This window comes from Moschus berezovskii, chromosome 23 (assembly GCF_049115385.1).
Source record: "Moschus berezovskii isolate FMDL1 chromosome 23, NW_MosBer_1.0, whole genome shotgun sequence".
NCBI classification, from domain to species: Eukaryota; Metazoa; Chordata; class Mammalia; order Artiodactyla; family Moschidae; genus Moschus; species Moschus berezovskii.
The window spans coordinates 16,909,225-16,937,042 of record NC_142482.1 but is presented as its reverse complement, the minus strand read 5'-3'; the positions used below and the strand labels follow the sequence as shown (position 1 = coordinate 16,937,042).

The 27,818-nt window shown below is 38.1% G+C and overlaps 1 protein-coding gene across 4 annotated transcripts in view; it reads right to left on the bottom strand.

Annotated features, from left to right (window-relative positions):
- HMGCLL1 (3-hydroxy-3-methylglutaryl-CoA lyase like 1) overlaps positions 1–27,818 on the bottom strand; it is a 199,276-nt gene that overhangs the window by 61,481 nt on the left and 109,977 nt on the right. For all 4 annotated transcript variants that reach the window (XM_088831147.1, XM_055406808.2, XM_088831148.1 and 1 more), the window contains one exon: positions 24,568–24,756. In XM_088831147.1, coding sequence (XP_088687273.1) covers positions 24,568–24,756 — 189 coding nt within the window. The remainder of the gene's footprint in view (positions 1–24,567; positions 24,757–27,818) is intronic.

The following is a 27,818-nucleotide window of genomic DNA, read 5'->3' as shown; positions in this document are numbered from 1 at the left end:
TTCGCCTGGCTTGGACTTTACGTAGGGATCACTTCCTGTACAACAGAAAAGCTCTTTACCAGACTGTCCACATTCTCTATGAGGGTTTTTACTGTCAGTCACTCTACTATCTACTGAAAAAAATTCGTCAATCCTGCTGTCCTTAATCACACATATGAAACGTATAGAATGACACCATTTTCTTTACATAATGTTTGTATACTGGCGCTGCAGGTATGTTTACGTTCTAACATATGTCTGAAAGGATGGGGCATAGTGTATTTGAAACATGGAGTCCTAATAAAATCTGAGCAGGCTGAATAAATTTCCTGAACCATTTTCATGGAATATGAAATGAAAAGTCCCCTGCCACTCTCATCTTAACTTTTTCATTTCTATAACCACAAGTGATCCTTACTCTCTATCCTTGATATCAGTGTTCCTTTCTTTCATTTTTGTATTTGCATAGCAGGTCAGTACAATGTAGAGACTCATTTGTAGACATTTAATGATTTTCTTTCTAAACTGAAGAAAAGAAAGCACTGCTTCAGTGCCCAAAAAGATAACTGCAAACATACTTTGTAGATACGTTCTACAAGGAGTAGAACGTAACTACTTTGTAGATAGATCTACTCTACTGCTTTTATTTACTTTAACTCAACAGAATTCAACAGAATTCATTTTAATCTCCAATACCTACTCATTTAATCCAGAATTCCTCTATTTACTAAAGACCACTGTCTCTATTTGAGTCCTGAATTAGTAAGAAGCCCCTAATTCTCTTTACCAATTTACCATGACCTAATCCCAGACTCTTGAGAGTCCCTTATACTGCAAGGAGATCCAACCAGTCCATTCTAAAGGAGATCAATCCTGGATGTTCATTGGAGGGACTGATGCTGAAGCTGAAACTGCAATACTTTGGCCACCTCATGCGGCGAGTTGACTCACTGGAAAAGACTCTGATGCTGGGAAAGGTTGGGGGCAGGAGGAAAAGGGGACGACAGAGAATGAGATGGCTGGATGGCATCACCGACTCTGTGGACATGAGTTTGAGTGAACTCCGGGAGTTGGTGATGGACAGGGAGGTCTGGCGTGCTGTGATTCATGGGGTCGCGGAGAGTCGGACACGACTGAGCGACTGAACTGAACTGAACTGAATCCCACCACCACTATTTCCTCCAAATGCTTGCAAGGGTGAAACAAGTGAGACACAAGATACAAAGGAGATCTAAGATCTCAGAGCACACAGGTCGGTCTGTGTAAGCTGGAGAGACTGGCCCTATTTCTTGGGCTATTTTCAACTTAGTTCTAGCCTATTTTTGTCATGCCAGAATATGAACTGACTTTGATAATCACATCAGCACTTTTTGAAAAGCCATAGTGAGGCAGGATTTTTTACAAGAAGGTAATCAATGCTTTTATACCTATTTATCTAACTTTGTGCATCAAGATTGAAGGATAAAAACAACACACATATTTGCCATAAGAAATTTCCTTACTAATGAAATTAAAAGACGCTTACTCCTTGGAAGGAAAGTTATGACCAACCTAGACAGCATATTAAAAAGTAGAGACATTACTTTGCCAACAAAGGTCTATCTAGTCAAGGCTATGGTTTTTCCAGTGGTCATGTATGGATGCGAGAGTTGGACTGTGAAGAAAGCTGATTGCTGAAGAATTGATGCTTTTGAACTGTGGTGTTGGAGAAGACTCTTGAGAGTCCCTTGGACTGCAAGAGGATCCAACCAGTCCATTCTAAAGGAGATCAGTCCTGGGTGTTCATTGGAAGGACTGATGCTAAAGCTGAAACTCCAGTATTTTGGCCACCTCATGCAAAGAGTTGACTCACTGGAAAAGATTCTGATGCTGGAAGGGATTAGGGGCAGGAGGAGAAGGGGACAACAGAGAATGAGAAGGCTGGATGGCATCACCGACTCGATGGACATGAGTTTGAGTGAACTCCAGGAGTTGGTGATGGACAGGAAGGCCTGCTGTGCTGTGATTCATGGAGTCGCAAAGAGTCGGACACGACTGAGCGACTGAACTGAACTGAACTGAATGTTCTCTTCCCAATTGTGCATTTCAAGCCAAATGGCCAAGAGAGGCTTTTCTCCTTCTGCCTCCAAGCTACAACACATATAAAATTCCCGTAAGGAAAGAGTGGTTTCATTTTCACTTATAAATTCGGTATGTCTTCCCACCTAGACCACACATGGAATCACTCACCTGGAATTTCAGACAGGAATGTATTTCTTGCTCCCTGATTCTATAGTAAGATAGCACGGTTTTAAATAAATACGATAACCACCTTACATAACCCAGTAACATTTCTAAATCACAATTTTCTCTAAATTTACATGATTTCAACACACAGAGGACTCTCATTAGTCATCAAGGAGCTTAAAGTCTATTTTTAAGCGAAAAGGCAACAATACAGTAGGATAAACTTCAGAAAGTTGTCTTTATCTATTTATTGACATTGTCTTAGCAATCAAAAAGAATCCCCCCTGTTTTTAATGATTTTTTTCGTAGATTTGTTATGGATAACACTGTTGGTCTTCTTACAGCTCATGTGGATCCCGATTCTTTTAGCTCTCATGTCTGTTATCTATAAAGTCTTGTGTAATTTCAAGGGGAAATGTTCCAAAATGTCTACACAGAAAAATAAATAAGATTTTTCTTTCCTTACAGAATAGAAACAGTATTCTTTTAATTTGGGCCTTCAATGAAAACAGTGGGTTTTGGTTACTAAAGCGAATGTTTCCTTTAAGAATGTTTACTGAACTGCAAACGTTTTACTAAGAAATGTGAGCTTTATTTAGTTATCTGTTGTTATTATGAGATCAAAGTAAAATAATCTAATTCTCAAAGCATCCTCTTCAAACCCCAACGTTTTTTTACCTCAGGAAATTGATGTCATAAACATATTTTCCATATCCTGCAAGAAAATTTTTTCCCAAAGAAATTGCTCAAGGTATTAAACGTTTCAAACACAACTAAATATAAGAATCTTCTGAGAAATTTGATGAGGTATTATTTATTAATTAGTTTATCAGTCTTGGTGAGATTTATATTAATTTCTGCAAGGCAGTTATACCACTCTAGCTCACCACTATACCATTAATGTGAGACTGATAATTTCTCAATAAAGGGAGGAAGAGAGATTGATAGAACATGGGAAGAAGCAATCCAAAATCAGGAAGAAAAACAGTAGAGAATATTATAATGATTCTCAACCAGGGAGGAAACCAAAATCTGTAGGCCTTCTACATTTAAAAAAAAATCGCTAAATTTCATTTTTGTACAAAGCAAAATATGAATAAAAGGAAAGACTTGCCAATTTCTTGAATGGGGAGATGATATTCTTAAACCAATCTTCTCTAAATTAGTCTAGATATTTAATAAAATAGTTATTTGGGGGATGAAATTTGGGCCAAATTCAGTTAAAATTCAATTACATAAAATAATTTAACAGGGTTGATAATAAGACTCAGGGTCTTCCCTGGTGGCTCGGAAGGTAAAGCGTCTGCCTGCAATGCAGGAGACCCGGGTTCTATCCCCAGTTCAGAAAGATCCCCTGGAGAAGGAAATGGAAACCCACTCCAGTATTCTTGCCTGGAGAGTCCTATGGACGGAGAAGCCCGGTAGGCTACAGTCCATGGGGTCACAAAGAGTCGGACACAACTGAGCGACTTCACTTTCACTTTCAGAATAAGACTCCTAAAAGGGTCATGCAGTACTGGATTTGAAATCTAATATAAAGTCATATTAATTAAAATTATGGTACTTATACAAAATAAATGACCAAAGAGACAGGAAGAGATAAGATAAATTGGATTGACTTTTACTACCTTTCAGATAAAGGGCTTTGGGCAACTAATCTAGCCTTGGAAAGCCACAGTTCCCTCATGTAAAAAATTATAGGTATAAAAAATTAATTTATAAGTTTTTTACAAGGACAAAATAAAATAATGCATGTAAAACATAGTTTAAAAATTTCAAAAAATATCAGCTGATGTCACAGCATAGAAACTCTAGAGATCCATTCAAGAATATAACAAAACAGTATGTGTCATAGCTGAATATTTTGTATCTCTGAGGAATAGTAGGTTATGCAATAAAGGGATAGTAGTGTGTTTATATAAAATATAGATTCTCATCTTGTCCAATGAATAAAAATACAGTACAGTTGGGTGATAGATTTGATTATAAGAAATGAAGTCAAAGAGAAGACAGTAATCAGGTTATGTAAGTACTAAAGTTTTAAAGAACTCAAGGTCCTTCTCAGCAACATTCTGAAGCCAGAAGCCATAAAGTGAAGACAGTATTATCACTTTTGGTCTTCATTTTCCTTTACCCAGCATCTTACACTGAGGGTCACCTCCTTCTTTTTGATAGACTTCTTCCTTAGGAGCCTCACACTCAAGACAGTCTTGGTTTTCTCCTATCTCATAAGTCAATATTCTGTCTCCTAAATATCCACTTTTCTCTGATCTCTTAATTATTAAATATATGGTGTTCCTTCCTTCCTCTCTATCATCTCAAGAATTCCCTGGAATTGAATACTATATATGGGGCTTCCCTCAGCTCAGCCGGTAAAGAATCTGCCTGCAATGCAGGAGACCCAGGTTCGACTCCTGGGTTGGGAAGATGCCCTGGAGGAGGATATGCAACCCACTCCAGTATTCTTGCCTAGAGAATCCCACGGACAGAGGAGCTTGAGAGGCTACTGTCCATGGGGTCGCAAGAGTCGGACATGACTTAACCACCACCAAAACTCTGCTACTTTAGTGACTAAATAACAACAAATACTGCTACTTCTAAACCCACATCTTTAGCATAGATTTCTCCCCCAAATCAATTCTTATAGATCCAACCACTGACATGTAAGGGAGGGAGTTATGCGAATCATGAAATGCAGATTTATGGAGTTCAATACGCTATCAATCATTCTTTCATTTTCCGTACATACAGGAACACATGCACACACACACACACATGAAAGAAGCAGACCTCAGAGATCCTGCGGGTGCCAGACCACCACAAAAAAGCAAACAGTGCAGTGAAACAAGTCACGTGAATGTTTTGGTTTCCTAATACGTATAAAAACAATATTTACACTACACAGTTGCTGTTACGTATGCAATAGCACTATGTCTAAAAATAATCATGTATATACCTTCATTAAAATATAATACTGTTGAAACAATGGCACCAATAGACTTGCTCAACAAAGGATTATCACAAACCTTCAATTTAATAAAATAATAATAAATAAATAATAAAGCATGCTGCAATAAAATATGATACGTGTGCATGCATGCTAAGTCGCTTTGGTTGGGTTCAGCACTTCGTGATCCTATGGACCATAGCCCACCAGGCTCCGCTGTCCATGGGATTCTCTAGGCAAGAATACTGGAGTGAGCTGCCATGCTCTCCTCCAAGGGATCTTCCCAATACAGGGATCAAAATCACGTTCCTGCATCTTCTGCATTGGCAGTCAGGTTCTTTGCCACTAGCACCACCTGGGAAGCCCATAAAATACCACATCAGTTCAGTTCAGTTCAGTCGCTCAGTCGTGTCCGACTCTCCGCGACCCCATGAATCACAGCACGCCAGGCCTCCCTGTCCATCACCAAATCCCGGAGTTCACTCAAACTCATGTCCACAGAGTCGGTGATGCCATCCAGCCATCTCATTCTCCGTCGTCCCCTTCTCCTCCCGCCCCCAACCTTTCCCAGCATCAGAGTCTTTTCCAGTGAGTCAACTCATCGCATGAGGTGGCCAAAGTATTGCAGTTTCAGCTTTAGCATCAGTCCTTCCAATGAACATCCAGGATTGATCTCCTTTAGAATGGACTGGTTGGATCTCCTTGCAGTATAAGGGACTCTCAAGAGTCTTCTCCAACACCACAGTTCAAAAGCATCGATTCTTCGGCAATCAGCTTTCTTTACAGTCCAACTCTCACATCCATACATGACCACGGGAAAAACCATTGCCTTGACTAGACGGACCTTGGTTGGCAAAGTAATGTCTCTGCTTTTTAATATACTTTCAAGGTTGGTCATAACTTTCCTTCCAAGGAGCAAGCGTCTTTTAATTTCATGGCTGCAATCAGTATCTGCAGTGATTTTGGAGCCCAAAAAAATAAAGTCTGACACTGTATCCACTGTTTTTCCATCTATACCACATAGACATATATATATATATTCATACATATATAAATGAAAATGACCTATTTTGACAGCTAATACTAATACTCCCTCTGAGGTAGGATTATAAGTAATTCATTTTCCTTTGTACTAATTTATATTTTCCAAATATTTGAAAATCAATACAATTTCTTAACCACTAAAAGCCAATAGGAGTGATGTCACCATAATGATAACATAGGTCATTCCTGTCTTTATCCCCCTTCCCAAGAACAGCTAACAACTCTTCATGGATAAGACAGTTATGAGAATTCTAGAACACAGGGAAAAGACTGAGCACCTTTGCACCACCCACACCAAAAGAGACCTCATTAATAGGTAAGAAAAGTGGCTGCACACTGACCACCTTGCCTGTCCCCCAGGCTGGAGCAGCATTATGCCAAGAGTTCCCCCCGCCCGAGCATACAACACTTCCAGAGGGAAAGAGAGCCCAGGGAAACATCCAGTCTCCACTCAGTGCTGAGGATCACTTTGTGGGAACCCCTGCTCTGACCCTGCCCCACAGGAATTTCAGGAGAATCTTCAGAGATTATTCATTGGGAATCTGACCATGACAGAGAAAAGAGAGAGGGTGATGCTTGCAACAATAGCACTTGAGTCTTGGCAGCTCGAGTTCCTACCTGCAGAATCTAAGTAGCAGTGCCAGCCATCAATTTTGCTGAACTGTGGAACCAAGTTCCTGTTGCAGTCTTACCAGGGAAAAGGACAGATGTAGGTCTTCCTGAGTCAGATCCTCAAGCAAGGTGTTTTGGTGGCTCTAAGGGTTCTAGCAGTCATACACGGATGTGAGAGCTGGCCCATAAATACGGCTGAGCACAAAAGAACAGATGCTTTTGAATTGTGGTGCTGAAGAAGAGCCTTGAAAGTCCCTTAGACTGCAAGGAGATCAAACCAGTCAAACTGGTCAATACTCAGGAAATCAACCCTGAATATTCACTGAAAGGACTGATGTTGAAGCTGAAGCTCCAATACTTTGGCCACCTGATGCAAAGAGCCAACTCACTGGAAAAGACCCAAAGCTGGGAAAGATTGAGGGAAGGAGGAGAAGTGGGATGACAGAGGATGAGATGGTTGGATGGCATTATTAATTTAACGCATGAATTTGAGCAAACTTTGGGAGATGGTGGAGGACAGAAAAGCCTGGCATCCTACAGTCCACGGGGTCACAAAGAGTTGGACATGACTTAGTGACTGAACAACAGCAACAACAAAAGGACTAGATTTGCCCATCCCCAGACAAGGTAGCTGAGTCACAGTCCAACAAGCTTCAGAGTGTGACCCTAGGACCTACCTGATGAGAAGGGCTAGTGAAAAGACTTAAGAGGTTGCTTAGCTTAGCAACACTGGAGCTGAGAAGCAGGCAGCCAGTGCAGATCTTCCACAGAGCAGAGCTATCACTGGGCAGGGAGGTCTCCCCTACAATACCCAGGCAGAGAATTATTCCACAGCCTCATCCTTGCCACTTTTATTCAACACAGTACTGGAAGTCTTTGCCAAAGTAATTAGGCAAGAAAAAGAAAAGACATCAGAATTGGAAGGTAAGAAATAAAACCATCTCTATTTGCCAGTGATATGATTTTACGTATTGAAAATCCCAAAGACTCCACTAAAAACCTGTTAAATGTAATTGTGTGTGCTCAGTCACTTCAGTTGTGTCTGACATTATGCAACCCTACGGACTTTAGCCTGCCAGGCTCCTCTGTCCATGGGACTCTCCAGGCAAGAATACTGGAGTGGTTTGCCATGCCCTTCTCCAGGAGATCTTCCCAACCCAGAGATCAAACTCATATCTCTTATGTCTCCTGCATTGGCAGATGTGTTCTCTATCACTAGCGCCACCTGGGAAGCCCAGTTAAATGTAATTAATAAATTTATTAAAGTTGAAGGATACAAAATTAATGTGCAGAAAATCAGAAACATTTCTGTACACTAATAACAAATTATCTGAAAAGTAAATAAAGAACATCATCCATTTTACAACAACATTCACCAAAAAATAATTAGGAATAAACTTACCAAGGAGGTGAAATATCTTTACTTTGAAAACTACAAGACATTGATTCAAGAAATCTAAAGATTTCTTAGACACATAAATGGGAAAGGTTTCCCATGTTCACAGATTGAAGAATTAATATTGTTAAAATAGCAATGCTACCAAAAGCTATCTATAAGTTCAGTGCAATTCCTATCAAGTTTGCAAAGACATTTTTTATAGAAGTGGAAAAAAATCCTAAAATTTACATGGAAACAAAAAAGGAAAAGCAATCCTTTGAAAGAAGAACAAAACAGAGGGTATCATATTTCCTGATTTTAAGTTATAGTATGAATGCCTACTAATCGAAACAGTATGGTACTGACAAAAACAGACTAATAGATCAATGGAACAGAATCAAGATTCGGGAATTTGCTATGTGGCTCAGGAAACTCAAACAAGGGCTCTGTATCAACCTAGAGGGTTGGGTTAGGGCAAGGAGACAGGAGGGAGTTTCAAAAGGGAGGGGATATATGTATACCTATGGCTGATTCATGTTGAGGTTTAACAGAAAACAGCAAAATTCTGTAAAGCATTTATCCTTCAATAAAAAATAAATTAATTTTTAAAAAGCCCCCAAATAAACCAACTATATAAGTTCAACCAATATTTAACAAAGAACCCATAGAATGAGTTTGGGAGTTACCCTTCCTCGGCAATTTTCAGGAAGAGTTTGAGTAGGATAGGTGTTAACTCTTCTCTAAATTTTTGGTAGAATTCAGCTGTGAAACCATCTGGACCTGGGCTTTTGTTTGTTGGAAGATTTCTGATTACAGTTTCAATTTCCATGCTTGTGATGGGTCTGTTAAGATTTTCCATTTCTTCCTGGTTCAGTTTTGGAAAGTTGTACTTTTCTAAGAATTTGTCCATTTCTTCCAAGTTGTCCATTTTAATGGCATATAATTGCTGATAGTAGTCTCTTATGATCCTTTGTATTTCTGTGTTGTCTGTTGTGATCTCTCCATTTTCACTTCTAATTTTATTGATTTGGTTTTTCTCCCTTTGTTTCTTGATGAGTCTGGCTAGTGGTTTGTCAATTTCATTAACCCTCTCAAAGAACCAGCTTTTTTGTTTCTTTTGCATTTATTTCTGCCCTAATTTTTAAGATTTCTTTCCTTCTACTAACTAACCCTGGGGTTCTTCATTTCTTCCTTTTCTAGTTGCTTTAGGTGTAGAGTTAGGTTATTTAGTTGACTTTTTTCTTGATTGTTGAGGTATGCCTGTATTGCTATGAACCTTCCCCTTAGCACTGCTTTTACAGTGTCCTACAGGTTTTGGGTTGTTGTGTTTTCATTTCATTTGTTTCTATGAATATTTTGATTTCCTTTTTGATTTCTTCTATGATTTGTTGATTATTCAGCAGCGTGTTGTTCAGCCTCCATATGTTGGCATTTTTAATAGTTTTTCTCCTGTAATTGAGATCTAATATTATTGCATTGTGGCCAGAAAATATGCTTGGAATGGTTTCAAAACCTGATAAAGATGCCACAAAAAAAGAAAACTACAGGCCAATATCACTGATGAACATAGATGCAAAAATCCTTAACAAAATTCCAGCAATCAGAATCCAACAACACATTAAAAAGATCATACATCATGACCAAGTGGGCTTTATCCCAGGGATGCAAGGATTCTTCAATATCCACAAATCAATTAATGTAATATACCACATTAACAAAAATGAAAAATAAAAACCATACGATTATCTCAACAGATGCAGAGAAAGCCTTTGACAAAATTCAACATCCACTTATGATAAAAACCCTCCAGAAGGTGGGAATAGAAGGAACATATCTCAACATAATAAAAGCTATATATGACAAACCCACAGCAAACATTATCCTCAATGGCGAAAAACTGAAAGTGTTTCCCCTAAAGTCAGGAACAAGACAAGGTTTCCCACTCTCACCACTACTATTCAACAAGTTTTAGAAGTTTTGGCCATAGCAATCAGAGCAGAAAAAGACATAAAAGGAATCCAAATTGGAAAAGAAGAAGTAAAACTCTCACTGTTTACAGATGACATGATCCTCTACACAGAAAACCCTAAAGACTACCAGAAAATTACTAGAGCTAATCAATGAATATAGTAAAGTTGCAGGATATAAAATCAACACACAGAAATCCCCTGCATTCCTATACGCTAATAATGAGAAAGTAGAGAAATTAAGGAAACAATTCCATTCACCGTTGCAATGAAAAGAATAAAATACTTAGGAATATATTTACCTAAAGAAACAAAAGACCTATATATAGAAAACTATAAAACACTGGTGAAAGAAATCAGAGAGGACCTTAATAGATGGAGAAATATACCGTGTTCATATACTGGAAGAATAAATATTGTGAAAATGAGTATATTACCCAAAGTAATTTATAGGTTCAATGCAATTCCTATCAAGCTACCAATGGTATTTTACACAGAGCTAGAAAAAATAATTTTACAATTTGTATGGAAATACAAAAAACCTCAAATAGCCAAAGAAATCTTGAAGAAGAAGAATGGAACTAGGGGAATCAAACTGCCGGACTTCAGGCTCTACTACAAAGCCTCAGTTGTCAAGGCAGTATGGTACTGGCATAAAGACAGAAATATAGATCAATGGAACAAAATAGAAAGCCCAGAGATAAATCCATGCACCTCACTGACTATGCCAAAGCCTTTTACTGTGTGGATCACAATAAACTGTGGAAAATTCTGAAAGAGATGGGAAGACAAGACCACCTGAACTGCTTCTTGAGAAACCTGTATGCAGGTAAGGAAACAACAGTTAGAACTGGACATGGAACAACAGACTGGTTCCAAATAGGAAAAGGAATACGTCAAGGCTGTATATTGTCACCCTGCTTATTTAACGTATATGCAGAGTACATCATGAGGAACTCTGGGATGGAAGAAGCACAAGCTGGAATCAAGATTGCCGGGAGAAATATCAATAACCTCAGATATGCAGATGACATTACCCTTATGGCAGAAAGTGAAGAGGAACTCAAAGCCTCTTGATGAAAGTGAAAGAGGAGAGTGAAAAGGTTGGCTTGAAGCTCAACATTCAGAAAACAAAGATCATGGCATCTGGTCCCACCACTTTATGGGAAATATATGGGGAAACAGTGGAAACAGTGTCAGACTTTATTTTTGGGGCTCCAAAATCACTGCGGATGCTGATTGCAGCCATGAAATTAAAAGACACTTACTCCTTGGAAGGAAAGTTATGACCAACCTTGATAGTATATTAAAAAGCAGAGACATTACTTTGCCAACAGAGGTCAGTCTAGTCAAGTCTATAGTTTTTCCCGTGGTCATGTATGGATGTGAGAGTTGGACTGTGAAGAAAGCTGATCGCTGAAGAATTGATGCTTTTGAACTGTGGTGCTGGAGAAGACTCTTGAGAGTCCCTTGGACTGCAAGGAGATCCAACCAGTCCATTCTAAAGGAGATCAATCCTGGGTGTTCATTGGAAGGATTGATGCTAAAGCTGAAACTCCAATACTGGATGGCATCACCGACTCGATGGACATGAATTTGAGTGAACTCCAGGAGTTGGTGATGGACAAGGAGGCCTGGTGTGCTGTGATTCATGGGGTCGCAGAGAGTCGGACACGACTGAGCAACTGAACTGAACTGAATGGTCACCTTATCTTTGACAAAGGAGGCAATAATATTCAATGGAGAAAATATAATCTCTTTAACAAGGGATGCTGGGAAAACTGGTCAACCACTTGTAAAAGAATGAAACTAGAACACTCCCTAACACCATACACAAAAATAAACTCAAAATGGATTAAAGATCTAAACATAAGACCAGAAACTATACAACTCCTAGAGGAGAACATAGGCAAAACACTCTCTGACATAAATCACAGCAGGATCCTCCATGACCCACCTCCCAGAATATTGGAAATAAAAGCAAAAATAAACAAATGGGACCTAATTAAAATTAAAAGCTTCTGCACAGCAAAGGAAACTATAAGCAAGGTGGAAAAACAGCCTTCAGAATGGGAGAAAATAATTGCAAATGAAGCAACTGACAAAGAATTAATCTTAAAAATATATAAGCAACTCTGCAGCTCAATTCCAGAAAAATAAACGACCCAATCAAAAAATGGGCCAAAGAACTAAACAGACATTTCTCCAAAGAAGACATACAGATAGATAACAAACACATGAAAAGATGCTCAACATCACTCATAATCAGAGAAATGCAAATCAAAACCACAGTGAGGTACCATTTCATGCCTGTCACAATGGCTGCTATCCAAAAGTCTATAAGCAATAAATGCTGGAGAGGGTGTGGAGAAAAGGGAACCCTCTTACACTGTTGCTGGGAATGCAAACTAGTACAACCACTATGGAGAACAGTGTAGAGATTCCTCAAAAACCTGGAAATAGAACTGCCATACGACCCAGCAATCGCACTCCTGGGCATACACACTGAGGAAACCAGAATTGAAAGAGACACATGTACTCCAATGTTCATCGCAGCACTGTTTATAATAGCCAGGACATGGAAGCAACCTAGATGACCATCTGCAGACAAATGGATAAGAAAGCTGTGGCACGTTTACACAATGGAGTATTACTCAGCAATTAAAAAGAATACATTTGAATCAGTTCTAATGAGGTGGATGAAACTGGAGCCTATTATACAGAGTGAAGTAAGCCAGAAATAAAAATACCAATACAGTATTCTAACGCATATATATGGTATTTAGAAAGATGGTAATGATAACCCTGTATACGAGACAGCAAAAGAGACACAGATGTATAGAACAGTCTTTTGGACTCTGTGGGAGAGGGTGAGGGTGGGCTGATTTGGGAGAATGGTGTTGAAACATGTATATTATCATATGTGAAACGAATTGCCAGTCCAGGTTTGATGCATGATACAGGATGCTCGTGGCTGGTGCACTGGGATGAACCAGAGGGATGGAATGGGGAGGGAGGTGGTGGGGGTTCAAGATGGGGAACACATGTACACCTGGGGCAGATTCATGTCAATGTATGGCAAAACCAATACAATATTGCAAAGTAATTAGCCTCCAATTAAAATAAATTATTTTTAAAAAAAGAAAAGGAAAAAAAAACAAAGAACCCAAGAAGACTCAATGGAGAAAGGGCAATCTTTTGAATAAATTTCATGGGGACAATGGATATTCACAGGTAACCGCATTAAAGAAAGTCCCTCTCTTATATCACTCACAAAAAATAACTTGAAATGGATTTAAGATTGAAATACAAGATCTGAAAATATGAAATTTCTAGAAGAAAACATAGGAAAAAATGCTTATTAACATTGAGTTTTTCGAATATGACACCAAAATCCAAATAACAAAATTAAACATACACCCCAGTGTACACAGCAGCATTGTTTACAACAGCCAAGACATGGAAGCCACTCAAGTGTCCACTGACAGAAGCGTGGATAAAGAAGAAGTGGTACACATACAATGGAATATTACTCAGCCATAAAAAGAGTGAAACAATGCCATTTGCAAAACCATAGATGTACTTAGAGATTATCATACTAAGTGAAGTAAATCAGACAGAAAAATATTACAACATAACACTTATATGTGGAATCTAAAAATGATGCAAATCAGCTTACTTACAAAACAGAAACAGACTCATGGACATAGAAAAAACAAAGTAATGGTTACCAAAGGGGAAAGGACAGGGGAGTTGGACATTAGCACATACACATTATTATACATAAAACAGATAACCAACAAGCACTTACTGTATAGGAAAGGAAACTATATGAATTACCTTATAGCAATATACAATGGAAAAATATTTGAAATAGAATACACACACACACATATATATAGGTGTGAATACATATACATATGTATAATTGAAAACCTCATAGAACTCAATAGCAAAAATTCCAAATACTCCCATTTTAAAAATGGGCAAAAGATCTGAATAGACATTTATCCAAAGATGATATGTGAATAGTAAACAGAGACAGTGAATGCAGCCATGCAATTAAAAGATGCTTCCTCCTTGTAAGAAATATTATGACAAGCCTAGACAACATATTAAAAAGCAGAGACATTACTTTGTTGACAAAGCTTTGTCTAGTTAAAGCCATGGTTTTTCCAGTAGTCATGTATGGATGTGAGAGTTGGACCATAAAGAAGACTGAGTGCCGAAGAAATGATGTTTTCGAACTGTGGTGTTGGAGAAGACTCTTGAGAGTCCCTTGGACATAAAGGATATCAAACCTATCAATCCTAAAGAAAATCAACCCTGAATATTCATTAAAAGGACTGATGCTGAAGCTGAAGCTCCAATACTTTGGCCACCTGACGTGAAGAGCTGACTCATCAAGAAAGATTGAAGGCAGGAGAAGAAGGGGATGACAGAGGATGAGATGGTTGGGTGGCATCACCGACCCAATGGACATGAGTTTGGATAAACTACAGGAGATGGCGAAGGACAGGGAAATCTGCTGCACTGTAGTCCATGAGGTTACAAAGAGTCGAACACGAATGACTGAGCAACAAAATGAAAAGATGTTCAAAATCAATGGTCATTGCAGAAATAAAAATCACTTTGAGTTATCACTTTAAACATTTTAGAGTGATAATCAGCAAAAAAGAAGAGATAGCAAATGCTGGTGAGGATGTGGAGAAAAAGGAGCCCTTGTTCACTACTGGTAGATTTATAAATTGGTACAGATACTACACAAAAAAGTATGGGGAATCCTCAAAAAATTTAAAATAGGGCTACCATGTGATCAGGGGGTTCTACATCTGAAAGCATCCAAAAGAAATTAAAAAGTAAGTTGAAAAGATATTTGCAACTCCAAGTTCACTGCAGTATTATTTACAATAGTCAAAAACATGGAAACCAAGTGTCCACCAATGGATGAAAAAATTTTTAAGTTGAGCTATATATATATATATAAATATATATAATGAAATATTATGCATAATAATATATAGTTATATATTTTATATGATATATTCCTAGATTATATACTACGTATTATATAGATATTATATAATATTCAATATATAAATACATTTATACTTATACAAATATATTATATATACTACATAATATATAAATATTGGTTAAAATCCTGCCTACTAATTCAGGAGACAAAGAGACATGGGACATGGGTTCAGGAAGATCCGTGGAGGAGTGCATGGCAACCCAGTCCAGTATCCTTGCCTGGAGAATCCCATAGACAGAGAGGACTGGCAGGCTACAGTCCACAAGGTTGCAAAGTGTCAGACACAACTGAAGCAACTCAGCATGCAATATATAAACATTATATAATTTATATTCTATGTATTCAATATATAATATAGCGTCTATGTATACTATACATTATATATTATTAATATCTGTATATTATAGATGTTAAATATACTGCATATAATATATAAAATATATATATACAATATACAAATATAATAAATTTAAGTAAAATACTTAATTCATTATATTTATGAACTATATATAAGAATTATAATATAGTATATATTCTGTATAATGTGTAACATAAATTATACTGTAATACCTATATAATATCTATAATATATATCTGTAACTTTTTTACACAATTTATATTCTACATGTTAAATAACAGATATTACATATTATACAATGTATACAATATACATATAGTATGATAATAATGTCACATACTGTTAAATAACAGATACTATGTATTATACAATGTATATGATATATACTATATTACGTATAGTTTGATAATGTCACATACTATATATAAATAATAAAATATTTTATATAATAATTTAAACATTGTATAAGTATGTAAAGTATTTATTTATATATAAAATGATCTAATTATTTTATATATTAATATGCAATATAATATAAAATGTATAGTATATATACTTATAATATTACATATATTTATATTGGAATAATAATTCACTCACAAATAAAACTATGAAACCCTGGCATTTGCAAAACATAGGCAGACCTTGATGGCATTATGCCAACTAAAGTAAGTCACATAGAGGGATACTGTATGTTCGCACGGTGGAATCTACAAACCAAAGAAATCAAAACAAACAAAACCCCCACCAAACTGAGAAGAAACAGGTCAGAGTCGGTGTGGGGAGAAGAGAACCTGCAGGAAGGTAGTAAAAACGTAGCAACTTCCAGGTGTAAGATAAATAATCACCAGGGGTGAAGTGCACAATATGATGACTATAGTTAGCACTGCTGTACGACATATCTGAGAGATGATAGAGTAAATCCTAAAAGTTCTCATAACAAGGAATTTTTTTCCTTTTTTATTTTTACTTTTCATATGAGATGATGGATGCTAACCAAGCGTATTGCTATAATCATCTCACAACATTTTTAAGTAAAACTGTTATGCCGGATACCTTAAACTTATGCAGCAATGTATGTCAATGACATCTCAATAAAGGAGGAAAAAACAATTACTACAAAAATAGTTTCATTTAATTTGAAGTCTTTCAAAAGAAATATATAATCATATCCTGATTATTACAGTTCTTTTAATTTTTGCAAATTTTTAAGTCAGGATAACTTATCAATGTAACCTAGGTGAAAATAACAAATGTAAATTATGTAACAATAATCTGACTCATTACCTAAGCAACTTGCCATGATTCCCACATTTTTTGATATATGAAAAAATAATTAAATAGGATGGTATTTTATCCTGCATTTTTGTCTCTCATTCCTTTTTTTTTTCTTTTGCTTTTCTTATTTCTAATAGCAGACAGACTATCACACAGAAGGTAGCTGGAGGGAGAGAGCAAATTGGCCAAGGTGGTGTGTTGAGGCTCTCCTCTCATTTTATAAATAATAACTATGTAACAGCTGAGATCATTTATAATCTAGCACTGCACATGCCCGTCAGGAGGTACTAGCTTGGTCACGGGCTGTGTGCAGCACGCATGCATGTGCGCTCCACCTAGAAAGTGGTGGCGTATTGCTGCTGTGTCACGGCTGTGTCCGTGGGGTAATGCTGCTGCTGTGCCGGCCAGCAGAGAATAAACCTGTCTGCACTCTTATGGCTCCCCGCATCTTCTTCCAGCCTCGGTGCTGGCACCTCGTCTACCCCGCGTCCAACGAACGGTGTGCACAGTGAGATACAGCAACTGGCGTCGCGAACAGGATGACATGATTTACTAACATGATTAATAAACATTTTTTTTGTTAAATAAGCAATTCTAAAATAATTCATAAAATAACTACAAATGGTCATTTTTGATAGACAAAATTTCCATTTTATAGTCTGTTCTACATTGAAGAGATTTATAAATATGTGGGAAAGAAAACAACTTTGCAGCTTGCAGTCTGGGATTCCACATGTTCAACTTGGTCCTCATCGTTTGTTGTCTTTCAGTCTTCAATCTAACGCTTATAGATACTATTAACTTTAATATTCTAAAATGATTATTTAAAAAATGAACCAGTGTGAGCTAATAGTGTATACCACTCCCAGAACTGAAATATGTGTTATTAAAGCTTATAACTAGAATACATGGCAGTATATGAGAAAAATTTTCAAACAGTAAACGTAAAGCATTCTTGAATTTTGGTTATTATATGTATCAGTGCTTCTAATTGTGTGTGTGTGTGTGTGTGTGTGTGTGTGTGTGTGTGTGCGTGCACACTTGTTTTGTTATTAGTGCTGAGCCTATAACAATTAATTGATTATATTACAATAAACCAAAAGACAGGCATGAGAATAATACTACTTTGTGTTCAATACCAAATTGATGAATTTCAAACCAATATTTTTAAGAAAAAAATCGGCGTCCAGTTACATTAATGGGCAAAGGTGTATATATTTATAAAGTTTCCTTGTAAACAGAAACTTTCATAAAAGAAAAATTAAGAAGAAAGAAACATTAAAGATATTTTTAAAAAGCTTAATGTGTTTATCTATGAACAACAGAGCAAAACAGCAAGATTTCTAAATTAAAGACAGTTATATGAAGAAAGATGTGACAAATACTTGGCTGAAAATAAGATATTAAAGACAAGATTAAAAAAACTGGATGAGACATTTATAGAATGAATTAGAGAGATGCTCAAAAAGGTAGTGAGTTCTGAAATTTTCATTTCTTATGTCACAGCAAGAGTCATATCATAACCTGGCCCTAATCCCCACCAACAGTAATAAATTTTTACAATATTTGTTTACCTGACCAGCTTGGATTAACTGCCTTGGGAGAGACAGAGATTTTTAGGCCATCTACTCTTTCTTTGTGAGTTTCAGGCTTAATCTAAGTGTAACCCACTACATAAAGATTAAATGCTTTCATGTTTAGCACATTAGAACCAAATTCACACATGCTATTTTTAAATATCAATTACCCGAATTCCAGTTTAAAATGCCTGCTAGCTTAGAAGGAGGTTTTTCTAACTGCCCCCTTCAATATCTGGATATAGAATATGTATGTTATATATATATATATATATAGAGAGAGAGAGATAGAGAGAGGCATATTCCATACCATCTCACCTGATGACCTATAGTCAAAATCAGAGAGATATCTATATTAATAAAAAGATACTTGAGAGAAACAAAACAAAACAAAATCATTCATGTTTCCTTATTTTTCATCACTAATTCAAGCAATCCAATCACTGGCAAAAAAGAATAATAATAATAATAGAAAGGAACTTTATTCATCTTTTTTTGACTGACGTTATGGCTCAAAGCACTGATTACACACACTCAAAAGTTGAACTGTGCTAAGCTTTTGCTGGACATCTAGTTCTCTCTTTTTTGCTTATTTTGATCTTTAAAGTATTTTTTAATTGAAGTATAGTTGATTTATAAAGTTAGTTGACCTCTTTTATTTCTTTTTTCCACTTCTTTTTATAAAATATTTTTAACTGGATTCTAATTGCTTTACTATTTTTTTTTTTTTTTATGATAACCTACACCTCATTCCACCTGAAAATATTTTTCAACATAATACTGTACTGGAGAAAGACAATTGTGCAGCAAAAGGCAAACAAATAAAAAACAAAAGAAATCACCCCCCCAAATAAAATCTATTTTCTACTCAAAATGCTTCTGGAGGTACTGAGTTAAACTAAAACATTTTTCTCCATAGCAGGACTGCTCAGACATTTTATGCCTGAATCGAGTATCTAAAATGGTTTCTAATAAAATGAATATTTGTTGAATAAATTAATTATGTATTTTGTAAAACCTCTGTAGGGGCATCCAGCTTGCAACTTTTTATTTTCTTTCTTGCTCACTGATTTCTACTTAGATCTTTAATAGATGTTGAATAAATGAACAATATCTAAAGCATGTATTTACAAATGTAGATTTCAAAGGAGATCAGTCCTGGGTGTTCATTGGAAGGACTGATGCTAAAGCTGAAACTGCAATACTTTGGCCACTCACGCGAAGAGTTGACTCACTGAAAAAGACTCTGATACTGGGAGGGATTGGGACGACAGAGAATGAGATGGCTGGATGGCATCACCAAGTTGATGGACATGAGTTTGAGTGAAGTCCGGGAGTTGGTGATGGATAGGGAGGCCTGGCATGCTGCGATTCATGGGGTTGCAAAGAGTCGGACACGACTGAGCGACTGAACTGAACTGAACTGAATATTTGTAAAGCAATGCTTTGTCCTCTAGCTCTTTGAGTAATAAAGATTATTATTATTGTTATTAATATATCAGCAGTAGTAATAGTTTTAATTGCAATGACTATAATAATATGAAGTATTAATCACATGCACTGTTACCAAGACAAATGTTCTAGAAACTCTGCACCTCATCTCAGTTTTGCAAAATCTGAGGATATATAAATCATTGTACACATTCTATAGGTGTAGAACTGAGAAGAGAATTTGGAATCTAAAGAACTTTCTTTGAGAACCTCAAGAATCAATTACGTAAGGACATATTTGCTGTTTGGGCATTTAAATGTGGTTTAGTGAGAGTCAATATGAAGAAAAGAATGCTTTATTGTAAAAATTAGGTAAATGATTTGGTTTTTTTAACAGAGAATAATAAACATATGGAAAACATCATGAAGAAAGGCACATTAGCTAAATGTATATTAAGTTTAAGAGAAAAAAAGGCAAATGGTATTTCTTTAGGGCAAAGCTAAATATTGCCTGTTCTACTATCTTTGCTACCAATTAATGTGGTTCTGTTATTTGTGGTATTAGAACTCATTTGTTTTACTCTGTTTTACCCAGTTATGAAGACTCAAATCATTTGAGTGGAGAAAAACAGAGTGTGCAATTGCTTAGTATTAAGTAGATTAAATAATTTGTTCACTGGTGCTTTACTTAGGTACTTGGGAATATGCAGAAGGGTGAGACTCACTTTTTACATAAAAATTAAGACAAGTATATTGGACTATGTACGTTTCTTCCATTACTTAAGTGCTGTACGTTTTGTCACCTCATTTTCTTGCTCTTTTGGGTTTGGATGGTTATAAATATCCCCCACTCAAATCTATAGTCTCAATTATTTCTCTATATTAAAGAATATCTGATAATTATGAATTCTTGACTCCCATACAAGCATGTACAGTCCAGTAAGTCTGTTTAAATAATAAAAAATACAATAAAACCTGGGAACCCAAGACAGATCCCTCTATTACACGATTAGTATGTGCTTTCCAGACCAAGGGGGGTGTTCCATTTATAACTCATTTGTTTCCAACCATCGTGGCCAAGTTTCCACTTACTGCACGTCTCCTTGCCATCATCTTAACTTCCAGTTTGGAGCACTGTAAACTGTTTCTCAACCCTTAAATTAAAGCAAATGATATCCACTCCACATGTACCACCAATTTGACTAGAAGCCACTTCAAAGATTCCATTTTAAAGAATGCAGTATGGCCAGCGCTTCCTGAAGCCAAAGTTTGCCTGCTTCATAATGAAGTGGAACTTTCTCTGATTTCCCTTCTATTTAAACACTGGCAGCTTTTCTTCCTAAGGCATATTTTTTCTCCTCCACTCAAGGTAACCCTAGTTATTGTTGTTGCTGCTGCTTTTATTGGGGAGGAGACAGGATACAGGAAACAGGGAGGGGTCCAGGCTGACTCTGTCTTACTCAGTGCTGCTAGGGGACCAGTACATTTGGGTTTGCAAAGACATTCCATTTCTAGGTGAACACAGACCTCCCAAAACACTGACAGAGTGTCTCAGCTACACACAGATTCAAAGAGAAAGAAGAGCATATATTTCACAGTCACTGGCTTATCAAACTGGATGCCACTGTTGGAAAGTGGACAGCAGCAAAGGCAAACTCTACAACTCTAGTGGTTAGCGCCCCCGGCAGATCTCTGCTTTTTGACCATTTCCTCAAATGTTCATTTGAACTGGCCACTCGGGCTACACAGTGCTTCTTACACAAGCTGCTCTGACCCTCTCCTCTGCCTGCTTACACAGCTGCTGCTGCTGCTGCTAAGTCGCTTCATTCGTGTCCCTCTCTGTGTGACCCCACAGACAGCAGCCGACCAGGCTCCGCTGTCCCTGGGATTCTCCAGGCAAGAACACTGGAGTGGGTTGCCATTTCCTTCTCCAGCTACTCCACGTCAAGTTCCGGGTTGTGGCCCCCGCCAAGCTCCAAGTATACTTTCCCAACCCCTCTCCTTCCACATCTACTGAGAGCTTGTGTGCATAGCAAAGGGGCAAAACACACAATGCCCAGTGCTTGAGGACATGCTCCCTACTGACCTGCACAAGAGCAGAGCAGAACATTCACCCCTCCCTGACACACACGCACACACAGACACACACACACAGACACATGCACACACAGACACATGCACACACAGACACACAGACACCTACATACACACACACAGGCACACACAGACACACACATACATAAATAGACACACACAGACACCTACACACACACAGACACACACAAACAGACACATGCATACACAGACACACACACATACAGACATACACACACACACAGACACACAGACATAGACATACACAGACACCTACACACACAGACATAGACACACACGGACACACACACACATGCACACACACACACATACAGACACATGCACACACAGACATACATACACACAGACACATACACACACAGACATAGACACCTACACACACAGACACACGCACACACAGATACACACACATACATAGACACCTACACACACAGACATACATACACACAGATTCCAAACAGTTCAGCTTAAATTTAAGATATGTTCCTTCTGACAAGATTTTTATTCTTCCTGACACCTATAAGTATTACTAATCCACAGTCACTCATCTGCTTGGGTCTTTCACATTCTGCAGGCAACGTGAATTTGAATCCTAAATCCGCATCAGAGTCAACAAGCAAGGAAGTGTAAAGGGAGCTTGTGCATTTCTCCCTTACTCAGAGCCAAGGCCTTGAGAATGACTATGCTTGCCACCTTCTCCCTTTGTGATCTGGAAGTTTTGCTGGTTCATCCTTTGTGACTGAGGATGTGGTATTTGGTGGGGGTCAGGTTCTGACTTTTGCTCCCCATCTTGCTTGGGCCAAGTGTTCTTTCTACACCCACACCCCATATGGCTGTTATAGGATGAATGGGCAAACGCTCCAGAAATGGAGTTCTCATCTCTTTGTAAATGGAGACTTTGCAGCTCAACTAACTCAGCAAATGTTATAGAGCTCAGCTTCCCCCTGAATAACATTATTAGCTGACTTTCAGCTCCTGGGACATCATCTCCCTCTCCAAGGCCTTTTGCCCGAGTGGTGTTTCATCTGCTTGAACACTCTTTCCACACACTGATGCCCCCACATGCCCCTGATTGAGGTTACTTTCTTTTCAATCTTTTTTTTTTTCTATTCCGCCGAAACCCCCTGCATGTGAGATCTCAGTTCGCAGACCAGGGATTGAGCCTGCACCCTTTGCAGTGGGACTATGAAGTCTTAGCCAGTGAACCACCAGGGAAGCCACTCTTCTCATTCTTTGTATCTGATTTTAAATTCCTCAGATAGGCCTTCCTTAACAGTCACAGTCACAATCGGGCAACAGCAATATTTTGCAGTGGAGCATTTTCAAGAGGCATAAACTTTAAATATTAGATGTTTGGGTTTCCAGAATTTCCACTAGAGCCCTGGGTTCCCCCAAAGTAAGGCATCACTCATTATGCAATAGATATGGCACATGAATAAAATATAACTCAAAGCATTACCGTACAGAGGATATATCCATATACGAAATGAGAGAGACACACAAACATGAGCGCGCACGCACACACACACACACACAGACCTCTCCAGGAACTTGCTGGTGAGGAACACTTAATAAGTTACAGTTGCAGCTGAACACAGAATCCTGAAGCAGTGCCTAGTTCTCTATTGTTTTAGAAACTAGAAAAGAGAAGGAAAATTGTCAAAATTCCCACGCCCCAAAGTCCACGGGATATCATTTTTTCTTCTAATTCAATACAGTGTTCCTTGCCTGCTTCCAGAGGATAAATAGGGATTTGTGCACATATGTTACAAAGTCCAAATAAGCTCTTGTGGGGCTTGATCTTCACAGGGTTTTTTTAACTTCTGCCAAACAACTGTGCACTGCAGGACAGTGACATTAAGCTTCAGGCACTGATTTCAGCCTCACCAAAAAGCTTTCAGACACTCTTATCTTTAGCTGTCAAAATCTTAGGTTCAAAGAACATCCAGTAAATCTATTTTTAGTCAAGTTTAAGAAATAACATTGATTTAGTAATACATATTTTAAAATGCAATTTATGTGTTCTTTTCAATACATACATTAAAAAGAACTGAGGTACCATTAGAATTTAATAAGTAATTCTTAATCCTCCAACTTTCTAAATCTCTTGATTTTGATCAGAATATACTTGATAAAAACCAGGGGTTCTTTCAAAAGGATGCTTGCCAACATCAGGAAAACATCTTAAACAAAATAGTCTATATTTCAGCACCATATTTCCTCATCACAGAGCACCAAATTATCTAAAAGAGCATAAGTTACATGATTACAACAGTACGTGCTACTATCTCTGTGCTTTGCACCCCCCACAATGCCATCATTTTTCAGTAAGGCCGAGCACAAGTGAGTTGAAAGAAGCAGTCATAGCCCTGAGAATATTAATGCTTTTTAAAAGAACAAATTCAGGGATCTTACCAAATCAAATGAATCGTAATAAGACACCATTGCCCATAAAAGCAATGACAAATATTTCCTGAGTGTGTGCTGTGTGTGGACTACTGTTTAAATGTTATATTCTTAGCAATTTAGAAATATTATCTCACTAAAGTTCTTAATACATTTGTATGCCAAATAAGTATACACACCTTTACACACACACACAAATAATACAAAATACCTGAAGGGCCGTGAGGATATTCGCTAAGGCTTGTCCGTAGGTGTCATGACAGTGAACAGCAAGAGCCCTGGGTGGGATTTCTTTCATGACACTTTCCAACATCTTCTTCATGCTTCCTGGAGTTCCCACTCCAATTGTATCTCCCAGGGATATCTCGTAACAGCCCATGCCATACAGTCTCTTAGACACCTACCAGGAAAAGCAAGCAAGTAAAACAATGGAAATCAATGGACTCAACTCCCGTTCATCCTTAGCAAACATAATCTAGAGGTGACCATCACAACTAAGATCACACGCCATGTTCACAGAAAACATATATTTTAGTTTCCTAGTCTTTTTCCTTGCTCGTGAATCCCAAACATTAGATAAAACTTTGAATGCCATTTCTGTTGTTGTTCAGTCACTAAGTTGTGTCGGACTCTTTGCAACCCCAGGAATTGCAGCACACTAGGCTTCCTGTCCTTCACTGACTGTCTCCCAGAGTTTGCTCAAACTCATGTCCATTGATATTCCTGCAATTATCTGTTTCTAACATTCAGGTTTGCCTTAGAACCATATCTATCTGTGTAACTGCACGTTCAATGATAAAATTATAAGTTACAATTTCAATTATGGGAGGCTTATTTTCTCAGCCCTTTAATCTAACAAAAGTATCAGAAATTTACTTTGAAACTATTAATAGTATTCCTCAAGCCATTAGACTAGTAGCAAGAGATATCAATCAAGTAACTTTGTAATTGATACAGATACTTAATATTTTTGTCTTAAAATTTCTAGTTCATAAACAGATGAACTTGAGCCTAGTAAATTTCAAGTTCCCTTCAAGTCAAATAATAATATTACTTTCAAAGAGAAATATGAATTTGCTTTAAGGCAGCATGGTATGTTGACAAAGACACTGCTTGTGCAACCACACAGGCCTAGATTTAAACCTTATCTATGCTGCTCATATGATGCTGGGCAGAAGATGAACTTTTTGAAGCCCCAGTCTCTGTTCTGTAAAATACAAACAATAAAACATCTTTATACAGCACATTTTCTAAGCCTTACTACTTAACATTTTGAAATTATAATAATAAGGTGAAGTCAGGTTGAAATGTTTGGTGATGAAAATGCAATGAGAATATATAAAAATCACTTTGTGCGAAACCAGACAGCTGGTCACCCCCAAACCCATGTCGTACACGCGTCTTCAGTGCCTGCTTTACCGCAGATGCTGCCCTGCGAGGTGGGATACGACAGGGATGCAGATGTCCAGGCTCATGGTATTGTGGAGTCTGGAGCCAAGTGAGGACAGACCCTAATCAATCCCACTCGGGAATGTATAAACACAGCTAAAATAATAATTTCAGAACAAAGAAACCAGACTGTAAGAGCATGGAACAGAGGAAATTGACCTAGATCTGTCAAACAGGAAGGGCCTCAGTGCAGCTTGAGATAAAGTCAGCATCAACTTGTTGGAGAGGTGGCAAAGGAAGGATGTGAGAATATCCAGGTGGAATTTGAGGCAACTAAAGTATCAAATATGAAGGGCATTCCAAGCAGGCAGGAAAGCCAAGGGAATTCCTGTTGGTCCAGTGACTGGTTCTGTGCTTCCACTGTAGGGGATGTAGGTCCAAAGCTTGGTCGGGGAACCAAGATCCCACATGCCAGGAGGCAAGGCAAAAAAAAAAAGTCAAGTGCAAAGGACAGTTGCAACATGAAAGCAAAAACTAAGGGGCAACAGGGCTCCATAATGCTGGGGAGGAAGGCCCAGGGCAGAGCGTTCAAAGAGCACACAGCCTTGCAAACCAACCGGGTTAGGGTTTGGGTTGAGATTCTATCATAAGAGCAGTAGAAAACCTTGACTGGATGTGGAGTGCTGGTGATACACTCGGATTGATGTTTCAGAAAGGCAGCATCAATCAGCATCCAAAACAGGTTGAAGGCACTCAGAAGGGCTACCTAGTCCAGGTAGGAGACTATTACTGGATGGAAACTTGGATAAAAAAGCATAATGCTGACCCTCTTCTTTCTTCTCCTTTATTTAAGTGTATCCATTCAGCTGTTAAATATCCAGGTCTTTGGAATCATATAGAAAGCATGTAGGTGACTGAATTTCTCTCTTTGATTCCATCGGGATGTTCTTTTGCCTCATGTAGATACAGTCATTAATTATATCAAAAGCCTATTATTGGTGGAATTTCTTAATGGCCATGGAAAGAAAAGTGAAGCTGCCACCCAACTGATCGAAGGAAAATTCTAAGTGTGGAGTCAGGGGAATCCCAGGGTTACAAGATGGCAGGCAGGAAGGAATATCACCAGCCTCAAATTATGCTGAGAATCAAGAGAAGGATTGAATAGGATCTCGCATTTATTAAAAAGAAAAAAAATTATGGAGTACAGTTGCTTTACAATATTGTGTTAGTTTCTGCTGTACAGCAAAATGAATCAGCCCTATTTATACACATATCCCCTCTTTGGGGGACTTCCTTCCCATTTAGTTTACCACAGAACACTGAGAAGAGTTCCCTGTGCTATATATGCTGAACCAGAAAAATGATACAGATGAACCTATTTGCAAAGCAGAAATGCAGACACAGACATAGAGAACCAAGCCATGGACGCCAAGGAGAGCTCACATTTCTTGATCCCAGTGCTAAGCCAATGATCTTACAGAGAGGGACTCCAGCAGCATGGAGGGTCTAGACATCACTGGGGACATGACGAAGAGTTGATGCCATACAGATAGGTGGGCACCACTGACGCAGACAGCCCTTTGGAGTGCAGCTGTGGTGGGATGGAGGGGGTTGTCGACAACTAGCCAGCCAAGGATGCTGACTAAAGGAAGGAAGCTTTCAGATGGGGCATGCCTGCGCATGCTCAAGTGTCAACAGGAAGGGCTCTGCAGTTGCACGTGCAGGGGAGTGAGTGAAGAGGAGGATTCAGCGGAGGGGGCACAGTTTGCAAGAGTCATTTCAGACAGTGAGAGCAGGAGCTGGCACCACCCCGGGGTGGAACAGAAGACCCAGGCAAGGTCACTGGTCATGAATTTCTAACACCTCTGATCTGCTTGTTCCATGATTCTCTTTGGCAGCACCCCAGGCATTGTGCAACAGGAATGAAGAGCCTGAGGCTGTGGGAGGTCTATTCAGAGGCAGTGTGAGACAGAAGGCAGAAGAGCAAGGGGTAGGGGTATAGGCAGAGTTGGATTTGGGTTTTGTGGAGTCTGAAATCATATTATTTTGGAAAAGTTTTTTTAAGAAAAGAAT